Consider the following 19,987-nt stretch of genomic DNA (forward strand, 5'->3'; position numbering starts at 1 on the left):
GCAGCTTAGAAGGGGCTGGAGAGGTTTCAAGACATTTAGAGACCTTTTCAGAGGGTGCGCAGAAGAGCTTGAGCACATCTGAGCAGCAACAAATATTTTTCAATGAGGTTTGGAGCAGCTTTGGAGCAGCATGGAGCTGTGTCAGGGTGGCTTACGCCTCTTCAGTGTTGTTTGGAGGGGGTCTGGGGTGGTTTTGAACTGTTTGGAGACGTTTAGAGACGTTACTGAAAAGTTTTAACGCCGTTGAGAGGTGCATTAGAAAGGTCCGGAAGAACTTCAGGGGCCTTTTGGAGCACATTAGAGCACTTGAGGCATTTCACAGCCACACAGAAGAGGCTTAGAGTGCTTCAGAGCTGCTACAAGACCTTTTTTAGGATCCATTTTGAGCTATTTCAAGGAGTTTTAGAAGAGTTTAGAGGACTTCTAAGAACTACTTTGAGCCGCTCCAGGCAGTTTTAGTATCTTGGTGTGCTTTAGGGCTGGTTTGAGGAGCCTGAGAGCTATTTGAGCAATTCAAGTGCTTCAGTGCTGCCCAAAGGTCCGTCCTTCCAGAGCTCCGAGCCGTTCAGAGGTGGTTTACAGCTCCCCAAAGTGACCCCGCACCACACGGATGCCCCTGCAGCCATTTACTTACCTGTTTTCTAGAGCAGCCCCATGCTGCTGGAGGCTGAGCTTTTCAGAGCAATTTTTAAAGTATTTTTTAGAGGTGTTTAGAGAAATCTTGGTGCACACTAGAGCTGCTTAGAGGGGTGTAGAGCAATTTAGAACACTACAGAGGTGTTTTAGAGCAGCTCAGTGCTGCCCAGAGGAGCATGAAGTAGCCTGAAATAATTTGGGGTGTTCCGGAGAGCTCAGTGTGTGCAGGGGCACTCAGAGCTCTTTGCAGCAGCTCCAAGGCTGCTCAGCGGAGTTCAGAGCAACAGTTTGGAGTAATCCGGAGGGTATTTTGCACATCAGAGCCCTTTGGGGCAGCGTACAGGGGCTGGGAGGTGGCGGAGGGAGCTGAGAGGGTGCAGAGCAGCTTAGCGAGGTGGGTCACAGCGTTTAAGGGATTTTTAGAGTGGTTCAGAACCGCTGAGTGCTCGGAGGGGTTTGGCAGAGAAAAGGGAAAACCCCGCATGTCCTCACCTGGAGCACAGTCCAAGTGCCGAACCACAGCCTGGCCCCGTCTCAGCCTCCCCAAACTCCACAGAGCAGCAGGGCACCCTGGCGGGGACAAAGCCACCTCCAAAGATCCCTCACCCCATCAGGACAGCCAAGGACAAGTCCCCCCAGGGTCCCACCTGCAGGGCTTGGCCAAGGGGGAGGTTCTGGCTCCCTTGGCCCTTTGGGATCCAGCCGGGTCCAGCCTCCCCCACCCTCATCCCCCCAACATCAGGGCACCCATCAGGGCAGGGGTGTTTCCACCTCGTCCAGCCCCACGGGGCAGCAGCACCGGGATGCTCTGATGGGCAGAGCCCACGCCTGCAGAAACGAGCTCTCTGGGCAGGAATAGTAACAGCTTTTAATCTGACAAGAGTTGATACATCATTTAAGACAATACCGTTTTGCCTCTTTTTTGGGGACTTCCTTCACATACCGGTGGGGAAAGAGGAACATTTTTGGGAAGTACAGTTTTTGTCTGTGTTTTTTTTTTTTTTATCTTTTCCATAGGGACTTTAAAGCATGGTGAATGTGCAAGTCAGTGCTTTGTTTGCTTAAAATTTTTTCCCGGTGCTTATTTACAGTTACAGTACCTCTTTGTGAGCGACAGGAAAAAAAGACGATTGTTTGAACTGGGGATCCATGATCCCAAGTCGAGAAAGGCAGATCTCCAATATTTATATATTTATACATATATATATATATGCTTTTGTGTATACACAGATACATTTCTCTCTTCTTTAAAGTATTAAAAAAATGATCAACCTTCATTCTATAAAAATACCTACTCTACAAGATAGAAAAATTTTCCCTCTCCAAGTATACACTGATTTACACCCAAAGCTTCTCTGGAAAATGTACATTACGTGGCTTCTTCCCGCAGACTCGGGGCAGGGGGGGGAGTGGATGCCGGGGAGGGCTGGTGCCCCCTCACCCAAGGTTTTTGGGGCTCATCCCCCACCCCGCTGCACCTCGCACAAGGCCACGGGGGAGCTGAGCACCCAAGGCGATGCGTTTGCAGAGGGGGGGCCATGGAAGCAGTGGCATGGCCAATCCCCCCAGGGCCAGCAGCGCAGGGGACCCCCACGAGGCACCGGGGACCCCCCAGCAGGGACTAAGGCTGCGGCAGCTGCCACCTCTCCCGGCCAGCGGCACCTCTGGGGACAAACGATGAGCTGGTTCCTCTGCCACCGTGGGAAGAGAGATGTGCCGCCTGCGTGGAAGCATTTTGGGGAGGAGCAGGCACCCCCCCACCAGCGGCAGCCAAGGGAGCGCTGTGGCTTCTGCTTTCAGGCCACTCTGGCATTTCTAAAACCTGACAAACAGGACAAAGAAATGCTCTTCAGAGCCTCACAGACTCGGGGAAGCCGGATCCTCGGGAGGTCACCGGCTGTCTCCTCCCGGGAGCTGGAGAGGAGCAGGTTGGGTAAAGCGGCTGCTCCCCGGGGTCACGCTGCACCACGGGCGCTTGTGCCAGCAAGCCAAAAGCTGTCTGATGTAAACATGGCTTTTGTTTCCCAGGGAGCTGCTGTTGTGTTCTCTGGTCTCCTCTCCCCAACAGCACAGGGGATTCAAGCCCAGGGGCTGAGAAACGAGAGCGACTGCTCCATCCCCTGCTGCAGCGCAGGGCAGCAGTGGGGAAAGACAGACAGAGCAGGGGGCTCTCCCTCCAGGACTGCAGCTATCACCAAGCAGAGCCCTGCTCCGGTGGGAATGGCACAGGCCACTGTCCCCAGGCCAGGGTCCTTGGGAGGCCATGCAGAGAGCTCAGCCCTCTCCCCTGTGGCTCCTCAACCACCTTTGGCCATTCTGTGCCCCCACACCAGGCCAGGTGAGCCTAACTGGGATGAGAGAGATGGCCAGGACCAGCCTCTAGTGCAAGTTGAAGAGTCACAGCCTTTCCCCAGTCCCTGCCGGCTGGACAGACAGCACCTGTGTGTCTGCAGCTGGGGTGGAAGGACCTCTCCTCCCAGCGCCACCCGGCTCAACAGACACCCGCAGGCAGGAGAGCCGGGAGCAGGAGGAGCAGCCGTGAACACTGAGGTGTCCCGGCGGTAGTGAGCCACAGACAGCAAAAATAAATAAGGAGGCAGGTGACAAAGTGCGCTTACGCCCTGTCCCAAAAACAGCCGCTCCCCTGCCTCTTTCTGCCACCAGCGAGTGAGAGAGGAGGCAGCTAGCTCACTGCTCGCAACCCCTTCCCCAGCAGAAGCGGCAGGGTGAGAATTAACTGTGCCAGCTGAATGAGGACATTTGCATTAAATTAATTAAAAAACCAAAACAAAACAAAAAACACCTCTACAAGTCTGGGACACGTTTCCCTCCTTCCCAGATCTGCCCCAGTGAGTGAGTGTGTCGTGGACACTTTGGCAAAGCAGATACTTGGGCTGGATAGGGCAGCAAGGGAAAACGTTGGCTCCACCACTTCCTTCTCCGTCCCGTTATCTCGCAGTTCAGAGAAACCCTCTCCTGTTTGCACCCCATGTGCCAGGGGGGTGATGCTGCTGTCGGGACGGTTCCCAGATTCACGGGTAGCGGGGCCGACATGGGTCCTTCCGTCAGTTGTCTGTTGCCTGTGTTTCTTCTCCATGTTCCCTTTGACCCCTCAAAACCAGAAAGGTTTAAAAATAATGGAGTCAGACAACAAAGCCTTGCTGCTGGTTTTCTTTTTCCCTGGTCCGCTGGCTAATTCACCCACCGATCTGACGTGATGCTTCCTTGTGCCTTCATCAAGAGCAAAGATGTTTCAGGTCCCTCTTTATCCTCTCAGAGCACCAAATCCACACCCATCGACGAGCGTGCAGCCGGCAGCTCTTGGCTGCCCTTACTTCACTTCCAGGATGGAGGGGTTCGTCTCCATGATGGCCACGATGATCCTGTCGATATAATCCTGCAGGCGGAAGTTGATCTCCTCTTGCTTCTGAATTGCTTCCATGAGCTGCAAGGGAGGGAGAAAGGGAGTGAGCGATCGCTGCCTGCCGCTGCCCAGGGACAGGAGTGGGGCTTCTCATGGCTCTGTGCACCCATGGAAGTTTCACCCCATCTTCACTCTGGCCTGGGATTTTCTTGGCCACTTCTAAGTGACCAGGGAAAATGCCTTCAGCTGCTGGCTCTGCCTCACTCTTGTCCTTCCCCAAGTTTTCAGCCAGATGGGACCCTGGGGAAAGCAGGGAGCATCGCACCTCCTTTTGGCCCCCAAAACATCCAGGTGTGTTTCCTCACTTCTTGGGGCCTGAAAGATTTAATTCTGATGCTTACATAGGCTCACACGCCAGATTCTGGGGTACACCCACGGAGCAGGTACAACATGTGCCAGAGAAGCCAAGATCACCAGGGCAGATGTCCCAGCTTCCTGGGGTTTTAGAACAGCTACAGACAGACAGACAGACACAGCCCGTGCTCGCAGGAAGAAGAAAGCTGTCACAGTGCAAGCAAAGCGGAGCTGCCAGGATCAGCAAATTACAAGTGCCCAGGCAGGAGGGCTGGCAGGCACAGCAAGCCCTGCCAGCTCTTCAAGGAGTTGCTTGGGCATTTCTTTGCGCATGACAGGGAGCAAAGTGAACTTTGGGAGTGAGCTGTAGCACAGACAGAGCCACATTGGCTGAGAAGAAAGAAGATGCACCAGCCACCCCAGGAAGATGCTGTCTGAGGTAAGCAGTACCCTGTGGCACATACCTCATCTCTAGAGACTGAGCTAATCTCCGCTGCCAGGGATTCGGAGAAGGAGGCTGAGAAGAGGTTCTTGGCTCCTTGGATGCTCAAGTTAATGATCTGTCCATTCAGTTCATCATTTTGTTCCTTCAGGTTCCTGTTATCCTGTTCACAACAGACAAACATGAGACATTGCTGAAGCATACGGTGTCCCCAGAGCAGATCTGGCCAGGGAAGGCAGGGGCAGCAGCTCACACAGCACTGGGAACAGCAGAGTCTCCTGACTCCAATTTGGCAGAGCCTGGAGAACCTCTGGAAACATGGGATGTGCTGTGGAGATCCAGGGGACAAAGCAGAGAGAAGGAATCTTGAGTGCATGTGCTTGTCCTTCAGAGGAAGGAGCCAACCCCTCCGGTCCCAGGGCAGGACAGTGAGAAAGCAGTGGGCTGCCAGATCCACAGCCAGCTCCTCACCACGGAGCTCCCGGGGCCCCACTGACTGCTTCTGTGTCCTCGCTGTCACCCCTTGTGCAGACCGAGCAGGCAAGACGCTTCCCTCCTTGCCCAGCCCCACATACCTGCTTGAGCTGCTTGATCTCTTGCTCCAGCTCTGTCTCCCGTGTCCTGCTGTTGTACTCCTGGAGCCCCAAGCTGCTGCTCCTGCCTCTCCGCTGCTCAGCTTCCAGTTTGAAGAGCTGCAAGTGCTCAAGCTGCTTCCTGAGGTCCTCAATGAGCTGCAGTGCAAGGCAAGAGGACAACTGAGTGCTGCATGTCCTCCAAGTGCGGCAGCTGGTGCTGGTCATGACTGGTGTGGCAGATGGGCTGTGCTCCAGCTGGGAACAGCCTCATCAACTGCAGGATTAACAGATCCTTCCTGGGGGTGCACATGGCTTCCCCACCCTCCCCCAGGCCTCTAATGAACAGGAGAGGGGAAGCTACTTAAATACACAAGAGCAGCGCTAGAAAGACTTTGTTGGAGCACCAAAGATGCTGGCTATGGGTCTGCAGCAGCACAGACTCCTCCCAGAAACACGGGCACCTGCTTGGGCAGCTCCCTCCTGCCACAGCACTGTGAATCCTCATCTCACCTGATGGCACTCAGAATTGCCAAAATAACAATAATTTCCACTTTGAGGCCCAAAGCTCCTTTCCTACCACAACAGCAAGCCCTGCTTGAGCCTCCAGCTGGAAACACCAACCAGACAGACACCGGGAAGGTGGCTGGGGGGCTGCGTTTCCACCCCCAAGCACACAAGAGCTGGCAGCTCTCAGCCAAGCAGCCTTGCACCCCTCTCCTCCCACCTGCTAATGCCTACTGGCTCCACAGGCCATCACCACCGTGCTCTTGCCATCACTCCTTCCACGCAGGAGAGAAACGGGCCCCGCAGGAACAGGTAAGGGTGGCACAGCCCCACTGGGTTTGCAGATGCAGACACGCTTGGCTGAGTTTTAATGCAGGCAAAAGCGACAGGAGTTACCTAGTTAAGCTGCGGTACCACCTTCCTCTGCCCAGGCAGGACCAAATGCTCCAGTTGTATCTATTTTTGGGGAGGTTGCCAAGGCCAGCTTCCCCACACAACCCTAATCTGGGGGACCAGCAGGACAGGGCTGTGGCAGGCAGCCAACTCTACTTACCTCCTGTGTCGACTCCTTCTCCTTCTGAAATTGGTGCCTCTCCTGACTCAGCTTGTCCCCCATCTTCCTCTTTTTCTCCTGTTCCTCTGTGAGCTGCACAGTGAGGTCTTCGATCTCATCCAGCAGCTTCTGCTTCTCCTGTAACGATACGGAAGGCAACAGTCACAGGGCCAGTCTTCGCTCGGCGCTGCCAGGGCTCTTCCCACTCGCTCAAGGACACAGCGCACGCTGAGCACGGCGGGGAAGGCTCTTCTCGCTGACGCATTCAGATGCTCTGCCTGCTGGGATTTCATTTGCTGTCTGAGGACTTCAGAGCCCGAGCGCTTTGGCAACAGCAAGAAGAGCCATGCACCAAAAATAGCGCTGCTAGGAGAGAGGGATACAAGAGATGACTCCAGAATAAATACAAACAGGCAAATATCCACACTCGTGCAGCTTTTTGGGCAGTGTGGTGCTGGTGTGGGACATGACTTGGGTGGAACTGGGGCCAGCACAGGGACTACAGGCCAAGAAGAGACATTAAATCATAAGGCTCCTTAGGTCTGAATTTCAGAAAAGCCAGGAATCCAATATCTTAAGCTACTCTAGGGATGCTCATTCTTGGCTTCAGATACTGACCCAAGAAGGAATATGAACAGGTCAAGCCAGGAAGTAAAACATCCAGCCCAGCTGTCCTGCTCTGTCCCCTTCTTATACTCAAAGCCTTGACTGAATATCTGAGGTGGCAGGTAAAGCTTGTCACTTGGTGATGACAACTTGGTGCCCAGGACACTTCCCTGTACAGCAGCACCCTTGTGCCTATGACCAATTCATCCCCTCCGCAGGCTCACAGCCTGGCTCTCTCCGTGAGGAAGGTTTTGGCTTTCAGAAAGCCAAAAATGGCACAAGACCCCAGACAACGCTGGTATGGGGTGGTCCATGCCATGAAGAGGTGAGGAGCAGCTCCAGCTGCTGGGTCTGGGTGCCCTGCTCCACCAAAAGCACCACACCAGTAGGAAACACAACACTGACAGCAAAATCCTAATTTCAGACACTGGACAAGACGGCAGCTCATGGGCAGGGCTTCTCTCCTCAGCAGGGATGGGCAGCAATTGCACCTCTCACTCCTCATTAATCCTATTAACTGTGGAGAAAAGCAGCACCGCTCTGCACAGAGATTAACGATCAAACCCAACTTCATGTGGCTGAAACACAACCAAGGCAGGAAATTTATCCTCAGACCCACAGTGGTTTTCCTGCCCCCAGCCTCACTGTGCTTACAAGGTCCAGGCAGACAAAGACCACTTCATTGTGGCCACATCAGGTAGAGATGGAGCTTCAGGCTCAAAGCTTGTGAGCAGATGAAATGCACAGAAGCTTGCACAAAAACAAAACACAGCCTCTGTACCAGATATTACAGCTGTAATCCACATTCCTTCCCCAAAAATGAGGATCTCATCCATCCCGTGAAGACCACGGCGCCTTGGCAAGCCTTCCACCCCTGCCTTGTCAGCAGCTGCGCGGCCTTGAACCCCGAGCAGGGCAAGCGGGGAGAGGATCTGGGAGATAACACAGCGCTTTGAAGACTCAACATGTAAATCCCAGCAAGGGCACATCTGCGCGGGCAGGATGTGGAGATGAAACGTGCCCACTCCTCTTCCTCCCTCACAGGACCACTGTCCCACTGTGGGCTGAAGCCACGGGGATAGGGACAAGCTTTCACAAGAGGGCACGAGTCCCCTCCTGAGTAGCCAAGACAGGGCTGCTACTATCACACGCTGCAGCTCGGCTTCCCGCAGGCTGCACTGTCAGAGAGAGATTGATGAGGGGGTTTGTTAAGCCCAGCTTCCAAGCCAAACACTGGGAATCTGCACAGATAACGGTACAGGATAGCTCCGGTACGACGTGAGGTCTGCAGGGACTGGAAGGCAGAAGAAGCTCTGAAAGGATTTGCTCGTTACATTAAACAGATCTCATGTAGGCCCTTTGCGCAGTCAAGAATTTCAGCTCCAGTTATGCGAGGCTGCAGGTGGGAAGTCAGAAACACAGTTCTGGCTTGAGCACACATGGTCCTCACCTCCTCAAGTCTCTCAATGTTGGCTTTTAAACAAGGGACGCAGGATCTCAACTCGCTGTTCTCATCATCCAGTTGCTGCAGCCTGCAACAGTAAAGAAACATGTAAGAAACTCACCCAAAGATCCCAAGCGCAGGAGACTTGGTTGAAACATCTCTAGGCATATTAAACCAGGACCTGCTGAAGGCCAGCCAGTAATAATTTATCTTTTTCAAAGCAAACCCTAAGACTTCCATGATTTTTACTCCCAGGGGAATAAGAGGGGCATCCACATGACTTTTGGCAAATCTGCTGTCCAGTGCCATGCCCTTCTCAGCCAGGTCCAACACTATTCTTTAGGCCAAGGGCCTCATCAGTCCATGAGCAAGCCTTGGCACAAGGCACCAGAAAGCAGACATGAAAGTGGAAAACATCTGAGCAAACTGAGCATCTGAACAAGCACTATCAAGTCGCCTCTCCATTCACACACCATGGGGCAGGTCTGTGGATGGAGAATGTGACCTAAATCTAAACTGCATCAGGGAAATTCAAGTGTCTGAGACCAGGTTCAAGAAGGAGATTGACTTTGAAACAAAGGCAGGAGAAGTAGCCAAAACTCAAGGTTTATAGTTACTTTAGTTACACCTTTAACCAAGCTAAACTCATTGTCCACTGCACTTTGTCCCTGCCAAAGGCTGGAGCTGCAAAGTGCCAGCCTGTGTGCATATTCCAGCATGTACATGCGGGTCCAGGAGATCTGCCACCACCCAGCCCTGTCCCAGCCCCACCTGGCCTGCAGGTTCTCAATCTCAATGCTCTTCTCCCTCTCCATTTTGCTCAGCAGCTCTCTCTGCTTCTTGATCTCCTCCAGGAGAGTCTGGTCAGCTCTCAGCTCCTGCTCCTTCAGCTGTTCCTCGAGAGCGTTTGCTCTGTGGAGAGGAGAGAGAGAGGATTAACCATTCCTGATGGCTCATGCCAGCACACTGACATCCCAAGGGAGAGGTCAAACTCTCTTCCCAGCCTTTCTCCCACCCCACAGAGTAACTGGGAGAAGCAGGTTATAAAACAGGATGACCTTTCAGGGAAAGTGCACCCATCACCATCTCAAGCAGCAGATGTACAAGGGCTTCACTTCATCCCAGAAAATGTGTTGGGAACGCAACACGGTCCCTGAAATCCCCAAGGACACCATCGCTGACCAACACAACAGTCAAATAACACAAGCCAGGTGGTACATGCTGGTATTCTCTCTGTCTAGTTTAGAAGTTTCCAGGCTGCATCAAGCCCCTTTTTAAGGGGGAGGCCAGCAAGGGGGTGGGGTGAGGGTGAAAGCACGGTAATAACTTCATAACCCAAAGCCTGTGGGTCACAGCATCACCCAGAACAAGCTACTTAATCGGAGTCTCATCCCAATCCTCCTCTTTTTCACTCTCTCCTATCTCCAACAAAAAATATGGGATCTGCAGGTCAGCCCTCTCTGTGTGCCAGCAAACAGCAATTTCCACATGGTCCTGAGGCTGTGACGGTGCAGGTGTTTGCTCAGGCAGGGCAGAGGTACGTGCCAGCACACCTACGTGCCCTCTGGAGCAGGCAGGGGCAGCCCGAGCCCCACGCTGCAGTAAATCACCCAGCGCCAGCAGTGTCTGAGAGCCAAGGTTTGCCCAGAGGCCAGTGGGCTGGAGTTTACACAATAGCTGTGCATGGGCAGGTGGGGAAGGCTTTTGCCAGAGAAACCTATTCCTCAATCAGCAACAACTACACTTGGGGATTTACTTGATTAAAAGCTGACTGAGGCTTCTGGGCCAAGCCACTAAAGTGAAAACATTTCCCTGCAAAGTTTATCAGGGCTTAGAGAAACCTTTGTTTGAATCACTCAGTTCCCTGACAAGATTGTTACTTAACAGTCTTACAGCCCTATAGATAAACTCCTGCCAGGTTTATCTGCAGAGGGTAAATACACTGCTGGAAGGGAGAAGCCTGTCAGATTAGTTAAGGCGGTGATTACATCAAATGGGATCCAAAGGGCTACACCCCAGCCAGGATCTGAGAGCAACAGGATCAAGGCCGGCTGTGGAGAGCGTAGAGGTGGGTATTAGGGACCCTGTTGTACCTTCCAGCCAGACCTAATGGGTGAAATAAGGGCCAGAAACAGTCTATACTGAGTGAGTATGAAGTATATACCCTTACTGAATGGGACACTTTCCAAGAAGCATGAGCCCCCTGCAACCCTCTGAGACAACCCCTGCAGCTCCAGAGCTCCACAGAGACCTTTCAGGATGGACATGCGGGGTGGCGAAGCACATCTAAAAAGATAATAAAGAGATCCAGAAAAGCCCACGCAGGGTGTCCTGATCCCACACAGGGCCCTTGTGCAGAGAAGGCAGCCTGAACCTCGTCTGGATTTAACCACGGCTGCCCTCTGCCAGGGTGGAATTGAATCAGCAAGGGTAGAGCTGTGAAGTTTTCCTGCTATTTTTTTCTGCCCGTCTGTCTCCTCTCCTGCTGCCTCCTTTCCCTGCACACTCCGGTAACACCAGAGCAGCCCTGCCTGCATGCAGGCAGTGGGCTCCTGGGGAAGGCATGGGGTGCTGCAGCACAGGTGGGGGGAAGGAAAGAGACCGCAGGCGATGCTAAGCTGGATTTCGGCCATGGCACAAGCCAGGCTCCCTTACCTGTGCACGAGCTGCAGGTTTTCCTGCTTGAGGCGGCTGTGCTGCTCACCATTAGCGACTGTGTCCTTCTCCAGCTCCGTCACCCGCTTCTCCAGAAAGATCACCTGTGCGACAGGACAGGGGAGGATCAGCTGCCTGTGCTTAAGGTGCAAAGTTGGCACCAAGTGCTGGAGCAACTCCCGCCACTCCCAGCACATCGTGCCCGTGCTCCCCACCAAGGGCTGCCTTGTTTTTTTGCACTGATTTAGAGCCGGTCACCCTGACACAGCTCTCAGTGTTGTTTGTGTGCTGCTCTTCGCCATGCAAGGCAGGCTGAGCTGCAGGAGCCATCACTGGGGCTTGCTCCTGGGCCAGCTACTTAAAACTGGATGGTTGCCACTGTGATTTAAAACATCCTTTTAAAACATCCTTTTATACCATGGTTTCTTAGTTTTTGATGTCTCCCATGTACCAATACAGGGCCAAACACTTTACTCTTTCTTCATACCCTTCATAGTAAAACCCTACATGGAGGTCTTGAGGGATCCCAGCTGGATCACCAGAGCTCTGCTGCCCCCAAGTGCAGCCCTGGGGCTGGGGATAACCTCCCGCTGCCTGGAATGGCACTGAAAGATCCTGGGTTCACAGCTACGTGTAATAAAGTCACGTAGGAGGAAACAACGCTAGCTGGTGGGAAAGGATCAGAGATGAGTGTTTTCTCCCTGTACCTATACGGGGCTTATTTCAGCTGTATTTGCATTTTCATTCACTTTCTCTAAATAGTGCACAGCTTTGAAGAGCAAAGGTGGCCGGGAGTGCCCCTCTGCTTCCCACCCAAGCAGGAGTGTGGGTGGGTGGGAAACTGCAGAAGGACAGAGCTGGTGGTCCCAAAAATCCCATTTATACCCATACAAGAACAACCATAAAATAGAGGCAATTAGGAGCATGTCTGCAAAACCCAAACCATTGCTCGGGGAGAAGGGCAAGTAACATGCAAGCGTACTAAAAAAAGAAACATGCAGAGCACAAGGCCTTTGCCAGAAGCACATACATGTTTTCCCAAGCCAAATGCCTCAGGGAACATGAGTGTTTTATTCAGCTTTCAGACTTGGAAAAAAGTTGATTTTTAATTGTTTCTTAAAGGTCTTCTATGCCTTATAATTATATCCGAGTGCAGACACACACATTTCTCTTTCACACGCTGCTCCATGCAGCTCTCTATTTGTGATTCCAGAATTAAAAAGCCATTTTCAAGGAGTTTCAGGACTCCAACAGGCATTTACACAAGCTACAACTCCCCTGCCTTTATCAAAGAATAACAGGTTGGAAGGGACTTCAAGGATCACCTGGCCTGTCTTTCCCTTAGCTATTTTTAGCGAGGGGTGCTCAAACAAAAGCTTTCTTGTGCTCCTGCCCCGCTCCCATCTTGCCCCACAATCCTTCTCTTGTAACACCCCAGCAAAGCCCAACAGGACCAGAACAAAATCAGCTTTACACCTCCACGGCACGAGCAGCAGCAGCAAGAGAGTGCCAAGGAAAGGAAGTCCTTGTTTCACATCAGGCGAGTCTGCTCATCTCAGAAAAGCAGAATCTGAGAACATCTTACGTTAAGAAGAAGTGAAAATACAGCCTGCGAACAGCTACACCCTCCTCCCGGCACGCTGGAGGGACGCCAGCCTCACCACGAGCGGGGCAGGACACATCCACCCTGGGAAAAGGCACCAGTGCCACCTCCTGACACAGCACAGGACCCTGGCCAGCCGACTTGGAGCTCTCATTCTCCATCCCCTCAATGCGGGGACTTCGGACGTCCCCCCAGCACTGATCTACCCAGCACCAGCTGCACAGCAAGAGAAGCTTCAGCCTAACTCCTGCCTGGGGATCTCAGAGCACCGCAAGCCACTAATGCTCCAGGACGGTGCAGACAGCACAGCTCTTACCTTGTCCGTGATGTCCTCTTCTAGACACTCCAGCGTATCCCGGTAAGACTCCTCCATCACCCCCACGGACAGGGCGCTCGTCTGATGCAGCTGTCTATAACAGAGACAAACGACCACAACCCCCAGGAACGTGAACATTAGAGCAAACATCGCAGGGCATGGCGATCTCAGATGACAACGGCTATTGCAGGAGACAGTCCCCTCTCTCCCCTCCTCAGCTGCCACCTCCTTTTTCAAGGGAACTGAACAGCACCACTCCTTCCTGGGCTGCAGGATTTACAGCACGGGGTGGCGTGGGGCAGGTCCCTGGCAGAGCAGCGGTCCTTTGCACCACCACGTGCAGCAACCCAGCGTGCCCAGACGAGGGCTGAGTGGGTGGCTGCTTGCTGGCTGAAGGAACGTGCCCCGCGAGGGAAGCGCAGACGTGGACACAAGCTGCTGGGACTTCATACTATGATCGCTTGTTCTTGCTCTTTGGCAAGGGAAGAGATAAGAGCTCACTCTTTCCACTTTCTTTCTTTATGAACGTACCAAGACTGTGTATTATCCAGCAGAGGACAGAGTACTCTGCTCCAGCCACTGATAAGGTTAATAAGAAGTGGGGAGGCAGCAGGTGTAAGGAGAGGGAGGGGAGAAAAACCCCTGAACCTTTTGTGAAACACCCCAGCCCACCTTCCCACGCTGTCCACAACAGTGAGCTAATCATTAGCAAGGCATTGCAACATCGGTGTCCCCAGCTTGGCAGGGACCTAAAGGACCAGAACACCCCATGGAGGAACTGATCTCTGCTTAAAGACTGCAGATCAGCTCCATCATCTTGGGGCAAAAGAAACTGCTATTGCCCCAAGGAGGGGTTGTATTCCAGCTCTGAGAACCCCAGGCAGATGCTGCCTGGAGAAAACTACTCTGCCAAGCACAACAGGGCCTAAGCAGCTGAGTTTTCTTGGCACAAGCAGAACCCAGATAACAAAAATCAGGAAAGAGCCCTTATAAAACCAAAACAAATTTCCTAAAAGCAAATGTTTTGGTATTATTCAGTAACTACAATATTTGCAACAAAGGGCTTTTTTTGAGTTAATCTTAAGGATCTGGCTCCACACTGCAGCAAAACCTTGTTACTTCTGTGGTTATCACAAACTAAACTCAGCTGCTCTTGAATTAACCAACATTTACCTAAGCCCACAAGTGCCCGTCTCAGAAAAGCAGCTTGCAAACGGAAAGGGTCAGGAGGGCTCTGTCCCCCGTAGAACAGGGCATCTCCATTCCAAAAACTTTAATGCAAATTTCCTCTGCTAGACATGGGACAAAAACTAGTCCTAAAACAGGAAACGTGGGGACAAGCTGCTCCCTTCAACCTTCTTTCCTGTCAGTGTTTTTAACAAAGATCTAGAAAGTAAGATGACTGGAACTAGGAAACGTAATATCAAGGACCTGCTTCCTTGCCAGGAGGGGAAATCGTGCCAGGGGAGACTTGCTGACTGCAGGAAAAATAGAGAAGGGAAAGGTGTGAGAGCACAGCCGGGAGGGAGAGGCGCAGAGAAGCTGCTCGGGTCAGCGCAGGGAGCAGATGGAGGGTCAGGGTGCAGGGGTACGAGCATCACCCAAATCGAGCTGCCATTTCCTCTGTAGCATCCCTGCCTGCTTGGAATCGAGCACTGCAGAGGGTAATCGCCCTCCCGAGCAGGGCAGAGGCAGGCAGGACAGCTGAGATAAAAGCACAATGACAGGGGAACAGGAGGGATGGTGAAGCTGGGAAAGGAAAGGTGAGCACCAGGTTTCATCGAGAAGGGACGGACCCTCTGTCCCAGCGATTCAGGGCAAAATCTGCAGCTTCTCCTGTGCAGGCAAAGATAAAAATGCCCACAAGGAAAGGGCAACTGGCACTACATGAGATGGTCCCACAGGAGAGGAGCAGCACAGCGTTAAGCCCCAGCTCCCCCTGCGAAGTCCCCAAAGCCCCTGGCGGGTCAGATCAGAGCAAGGGTGGCTGCTCTAGCAAAATCACACACTGAGGATTACACTGAGCACAGTAAAACAGAACCAAGAGAGTTGTCCAGCGTGGCTGGTTTCTAGGAGTGCTGGAGAAACCCAAGGGGGTGCACTGACTGGGCCTGTCTTCTAAAGACTCTAGGGTGGCATGGTGACACCAGGGAGGGGACAGCCCAGCCAAGCAGTCAGAAGGACGTGCCCTTCTAGAGACTCATTCCCTGCTCCGGCACTGGTGGGACGGAGGGGACAAAGCACCCCTACTGCTGTCCTGGAAAAACATCAGTTGACACCAGCCTCCAGCTGTGTGCATGAGTGAGAAATCCCCATTTCAGAAAAACAGCTATTGCAAACTATATCAGAATGAAACCAGCTTTTCCCCAGCGCTATGCAACATGTCTAGAAGTATGACACCGCAAACTGATTTTGACAGCCCTCCTCCCGCGGGCCCAGCACCCCTCTCACCAAGCAGTAACACGAGCATGAGCTTACCTTGCCACTTTCTTGCTTGAGAGTCTTTTATTCGGACTGCAAAATGAGGAAAACACAGGAAAGAGTTAGGAAAGCTGACAGCGGAGAGCAAGGGAAACAGGAAACTGGAAGCGCTCCGGGCACATCCTTTGCTATGGCATGCAGCACCGCGCAGCCCGGCCAGCCCCGGCAAAAGGCAGGCGAGGAAACCACTCACGTATTTAACAACGCGGCGATAATGAACCAAATGGAATAACGACGCAGAAAACCTCACCGGCTCCAGCAATGGGATCCTCTCACCAGCACATCCCTATCCTGAAAGCTGATCCCCAAGGAAAGGGCTAAGAATAGCAGTGAGTTTGATGGGGTTCAGCCTGGAGCCGATGGCAGCCCCAGCTTCATCTCCTGCATCCCGCAGCAGCCCCAGTCCTCCAACAGGCACTTCCATCCTTCTGCATGCTGGTTTGCACTTCTCATAAAGATTATTCTCACTATTTGGCTCTGGATCACCAGAGAATTGCTGCCTACGTGTAGCCTGGAGATTTTAGGAGCTGTAGATCATGTTTCTTTCTGGATTTTAAGCACAAGCACCGTTATAATCACTGGGGACGGGTACGAGCTCTCCTTTGCACAGATCACACACGCTGGCTCTGAGTATGCCCGAGCCAGCTGCCACCATACCACAGCGGTCAGGATTTAGCTAATGCTCAGCATGACCCACAGTACTAACAGCCAAGGTCTGCATGACCCTGCTCTTCAGGACGGGGCTGCAGGCTCTCCTGCTGAGAGAAAGAGCCCTTTTTCAGAAATGACTACTTGCTAATATGCTCCTTCCACTCCTTCGGTTGTGATCAATGCAGCTGCATATGCTAATGAAGCAAACAGGGCTTGGATCTCACTCCTCATCTTCCACCCAAACACACGCTGTTGTCAAACAGATGCCACTGGGACACAACACTGACACCGAATCACCACTGATCGATGACAGCAAACAGAGCTCTAGCCTGAGTGGAGAAGCAGCAATTGCATTCCCTGCTGCTTAGCTCAGTTTAAAGAAAAAAATAAAGAAAATCATCTGGGAGTCCATTCCTGCCTAGAGCTGCAACAATTATATTAGTTCTTAGAAGGAGGAATTGGAAATAGCTGAGGACAATTTTCTTTTTATAAAAAACCACAATCAACCAGGGGCTGTTGTCAGGGTTACCAGCCCTCGTGTCAAAAGTGCGTCCTCAAACCCTGGATTTCCAAGCAGCACGAGAGCCGCTGCTGGCCGGGCTTCAAGGCCGCTCGGCAGCCGCCCCGGGGAGCAGGTCAGACCCTCGTGTTGCCAGCAGCTGTAACCGGTCATGTATGTCCCCAGCACTGCAGGGAGAAACAATATTTTCCTCTGCAAACAGCTTATAGGAAGCAGTGCTGGCACCTGCGGTTCTCTGGGGGCGGGGGGAGACACACCACTGCTGCTTCAAGGGCACCAAAACAAAATGTACTTGCGCAGAACTGGTTCATTTCGAGGTTCTGACGGATTTCTTCCCTGTCTTCCCGTGCCGTGGGCTCAGCCAGCAGCGGCCCAATGCTGGGACCAGGCTCCCCACCTTATGCCAAGTACAAAACACTGTAAATGCACTCACAGCCTTTCAGAGTGAGGCTGTTACATGGCAGCCTGGGCTTCACCCCAGCTGCCAGCATCCTCTGGAGAAGGAGTCTTCAGGCTTTGCCTGCCAGGCATGGTGTGAGTGCTTGGCCCAGATTTAGGTCCAGTTTCTGCTGCTCCCTTCTCCTGCAGCCCAGGACTTCTCCCCTTCAGTGAGGGCTTTGTGCTGCTGGGAGCAAACAACAGGTCCTGCCATGTCCTGCACGGGGACACCTCACTCATCCTCACCGCAGGCAGGGTGGGCAATGCCCTTCTATCAGGTCGGTGCACAGGGGCACCTGGAACAAGCTTCCAGCAAAACTGTGCGTGGAAAACCCTCAGCGCAGATGGAGGAACCACACCTGCTCGCCCTGAGCCCAAATGGCACATGTTAAATCAAAAGCTATGGAATTCCCGCTGTGACACCACAAAGCCTCCTCTGAAAATCCCAACCTAACACAGGAGGCTCTGAGGTGTTATTTCAGCTTTGAAGGTAAATTTGGTGGAGAAAGCCTGAAATAGAGTGGGGCTACCAGTATATCCAGGGAAGTCCAGCATTCTCCTTAATAACTGCATAATGTGAGACCTATCGCTGACCCTCAAGGCCTCTAACAGCAAAGGCAACTATTTACCCAAGAAAGGAAAACAAATACTTTTTCCCTTAAAAAAAATTGTCAAGCTCCTAATTGTTTTCCAATGTTCTTCCCCTGGCTAAATAGCTCAGGAGAGCTCCCATATCACACTGTCCCTGTAGAGGACAGGTAGAGACCAAGAGCATGACCGAAAACCAGGCTTGAAAAAGCACACCAGATGTGAACAGCATGATTACCATTAAGGCCATCGTCCTTCTGCCCAGCAGACAGCAAACAGGTCTGAAAAAACAAATAGAAACCCCTCCCCATTTGTCAAATCTGCAAGTCCAGCTGCTGGCTGGTAGATCTCAAAATGTTCCATTCAACAAGTCGGGAAGATTCTACGCAAAGGCCCTGGTGTGTATCATGTGGTGGCACAGTGGTGGGCAGGCAGGTGGTGAAACTGGGTGAAACAGGATTTTCCTGCTGCAAAGCAAGCGCCTACAGGAGAGGTCCCAAGCCCCAGAGAGCAAGCTGATGCTTTCAGGTTCCTGCGGCGGCGGGAGGACGGGCTGCAGCCGCAGACAGGCTGGACCAGCAGCTCAGGTGTGACTCCACGCTGGGCATCACCTGCCAGAAGACCTGGCAGGCTTTTCCTTGGTGACAGAAATACTGTACATGATCAGCTTAAGGCCTCAAGTCCCGATGCAGGGACTGCATTATTTGGAGCATGGAGAAGCCCCCACCACTCAGCAGGACATGCAAAGAGGCTGCCCAGAGCAGAAGGGAAGGCTCTCGTTGTCTGCCAGCCTCCATGGCTCAAATTAAACTTCTGCTCACCCTCCATAATGTTATCACAGCCTTTACCACCTGGAGAGGTTCACCTCAGTCAGTGAAATCCATCCCCTTTGGCAACCAGGAATCAAGCAATGCACCAGCAAAGGAAAGCTGTGCAGGACAAGGAGAGTCTTTCCTTCCAGAGCATCATTCCCAACACTGAAATGGCCACACACAAGCCCAATTACCTATTCATTTCAAGATCATTCAGGCGAGCAGAAAGATCCTCGAGGCGGTTGATTTGTTTGTGGCACTGGCTACAGTAAAACTCAAATGCTTCATCTGCAATAATGCTGTGCAGTTTCGCAGCAAGAGGATTGGTGCTAGAGAAATCACAAGGGTCATTTCAACAGGACAGAACAGACAGGGCTGATTTTCATCCATGGCTTCCACAAGCTGAGTGTATATTGGGGCAGGAGAGCTTTTGGTGTGAAATGCAAGACTTGCAATTAAAAACTTTGAGGCAGACTGGGTCACCTCTCCCCTCAAGTTTAGAAGCCAATGGTAGTCAATAAGGAGTTGCTATAAATTAGCAGGACTTCCATCACCCTCCTCCTAGAGATTTACAGCAGCTGAGCTTGGCTCATGTTTTCAAACCCCTGTGCCCAGCTGCTCCTGTGGGGAGACCCCCTGAGATCCCAGGGAAGGCAAGGTGCCCACTTTCCACAAATCTACACAACTACAAAGTTCATTTTCGGCCATGGTTTTCCAAGCAACATGTCTCAAGAGGGTCTGGTAATCGTCCTGATTTGCCTTGGTAAATGCAGACTGAACTCACACACTGCTGGACTGGGTGCCATGGCCAAGGGTCACAACCTTTGGTCATTTGCACCTTTTTCCAAGGGTATGGTTTAAAAATAGAGCAGCTGTGGAGCTGCGGACCCACTGTTAGTAACACAGAGTCAGATTTTCATTGCAAAGAGCTCCCCTTTAAAGCCAAGCTCAAAAAAGTGGTTGTAATTCAACTGCTGTTTCCTACAGAGTAAAGCACATAGAAGCTGAAGCAGCAGCTTTGCCTCGTTGTAGGGAATATCATTTGGCCAGGGGATGTGGGAGTCTACAGGACTTTAACAGCCTGGGGAGCTAATGGGTCTGATCAGTTGCTCATTTTCAGCAGCTGATGTGGAAAACAAGGTGCCAAGGCATTCACCAATACTGGCAAACCAGGGAGCCATCTCCCACACTTGACATGACATGCGGCAGGACAGCATTTGGCCAAGGAATTCTGAACAGCAAAGAGTTTGTGTTACCTTGTGGCCAAATATACACCACAAATCACTTCTGTAGGGAAACGTGCTTCTGGAAGCCACAGACTTTAATCAATGAAAGGTTAATAGTGAAAGAACAAAGCAGTTCAATAAGAAAGACAAGTAAAGGTGTGAGCAACACAAGCAAGCTTAAAACCAGAAGGCATCTGAAAGGGCTGGTCAATCCTGGGA

General features: G+C 52.2%; 1 protein-coding gene across 2 annotated transcripts in view; it reads right to left on the minus strand.

The window, feature by feature from the left end:
• Window positions 1-1,490: 1,490 nt before the first annotated feature.
• The window catches only part of RAB11FIP3 (RAB11 family interacting protein 3), a 72,448-nt gene continuing 53,951 nt past the window's right edge, over window positions 1,491-19,987 (minus strand). The window contains exons 6-15 of one of the 2 annotated variants that reach the window (XM_082064970.1): window positions 18,737-18,871; window positions 15,531-15,566; window positions 13,053-13,146; window positions 11,134-11,237; window positions 9,250-9,390; window positions 8,485-8,566; window positions 6,429-6,566; window positions 5,372-5,527; window positions 4,819-4,959; window positions 1,491-4,081 (exon numbers count right to left, since the gene is read on the minus strand). In XM_082064970.1, the coding sequence (XP_081921096.1) occupies window positions 3,968-4,081; window positions 4,819-4,959; window positions 5,372-5,527; window positions 6,429-6,566; window positions 8,485-8,566; window positions 9,250-9,390; window positions 11,134-11,237; window positions 13,053-13,146; window positions 15,531-15,566; window positions 18,737-18,871 (1,141 nt within the window). In that variant the 3' untranslated portion in view covers window positions 1,491-3,967. The remainder of the gene's footprint in view (window positions 4,082-4,818; window positions 4,960-5,371; window positions 5,528-6,428; window positions 6,567-8,484; window positions 8,567-9,249; window positions 9,391-11,133; window positions 11,238-13,052; window positions 13,147-15,530; window positions 15,567-18,736; window positions 18,872-19,987) is intronic. The other variant, XM_082064971.1, reaches the window with a different exon arrangement.

The sequence above is a fragment of the Streptopelia decaocto genome, assembly GCF_964273445.1.
Source record: "Streptopelia decaocto genome assembly, chromosome: 13".
Taxonomy (NCBI): domain Eukaryota; kingdom Metazoa; phylum Chordata; class Aves; order Columbiformes; family Columbidae; genus Streptopelia; species Streptopelia decaocto.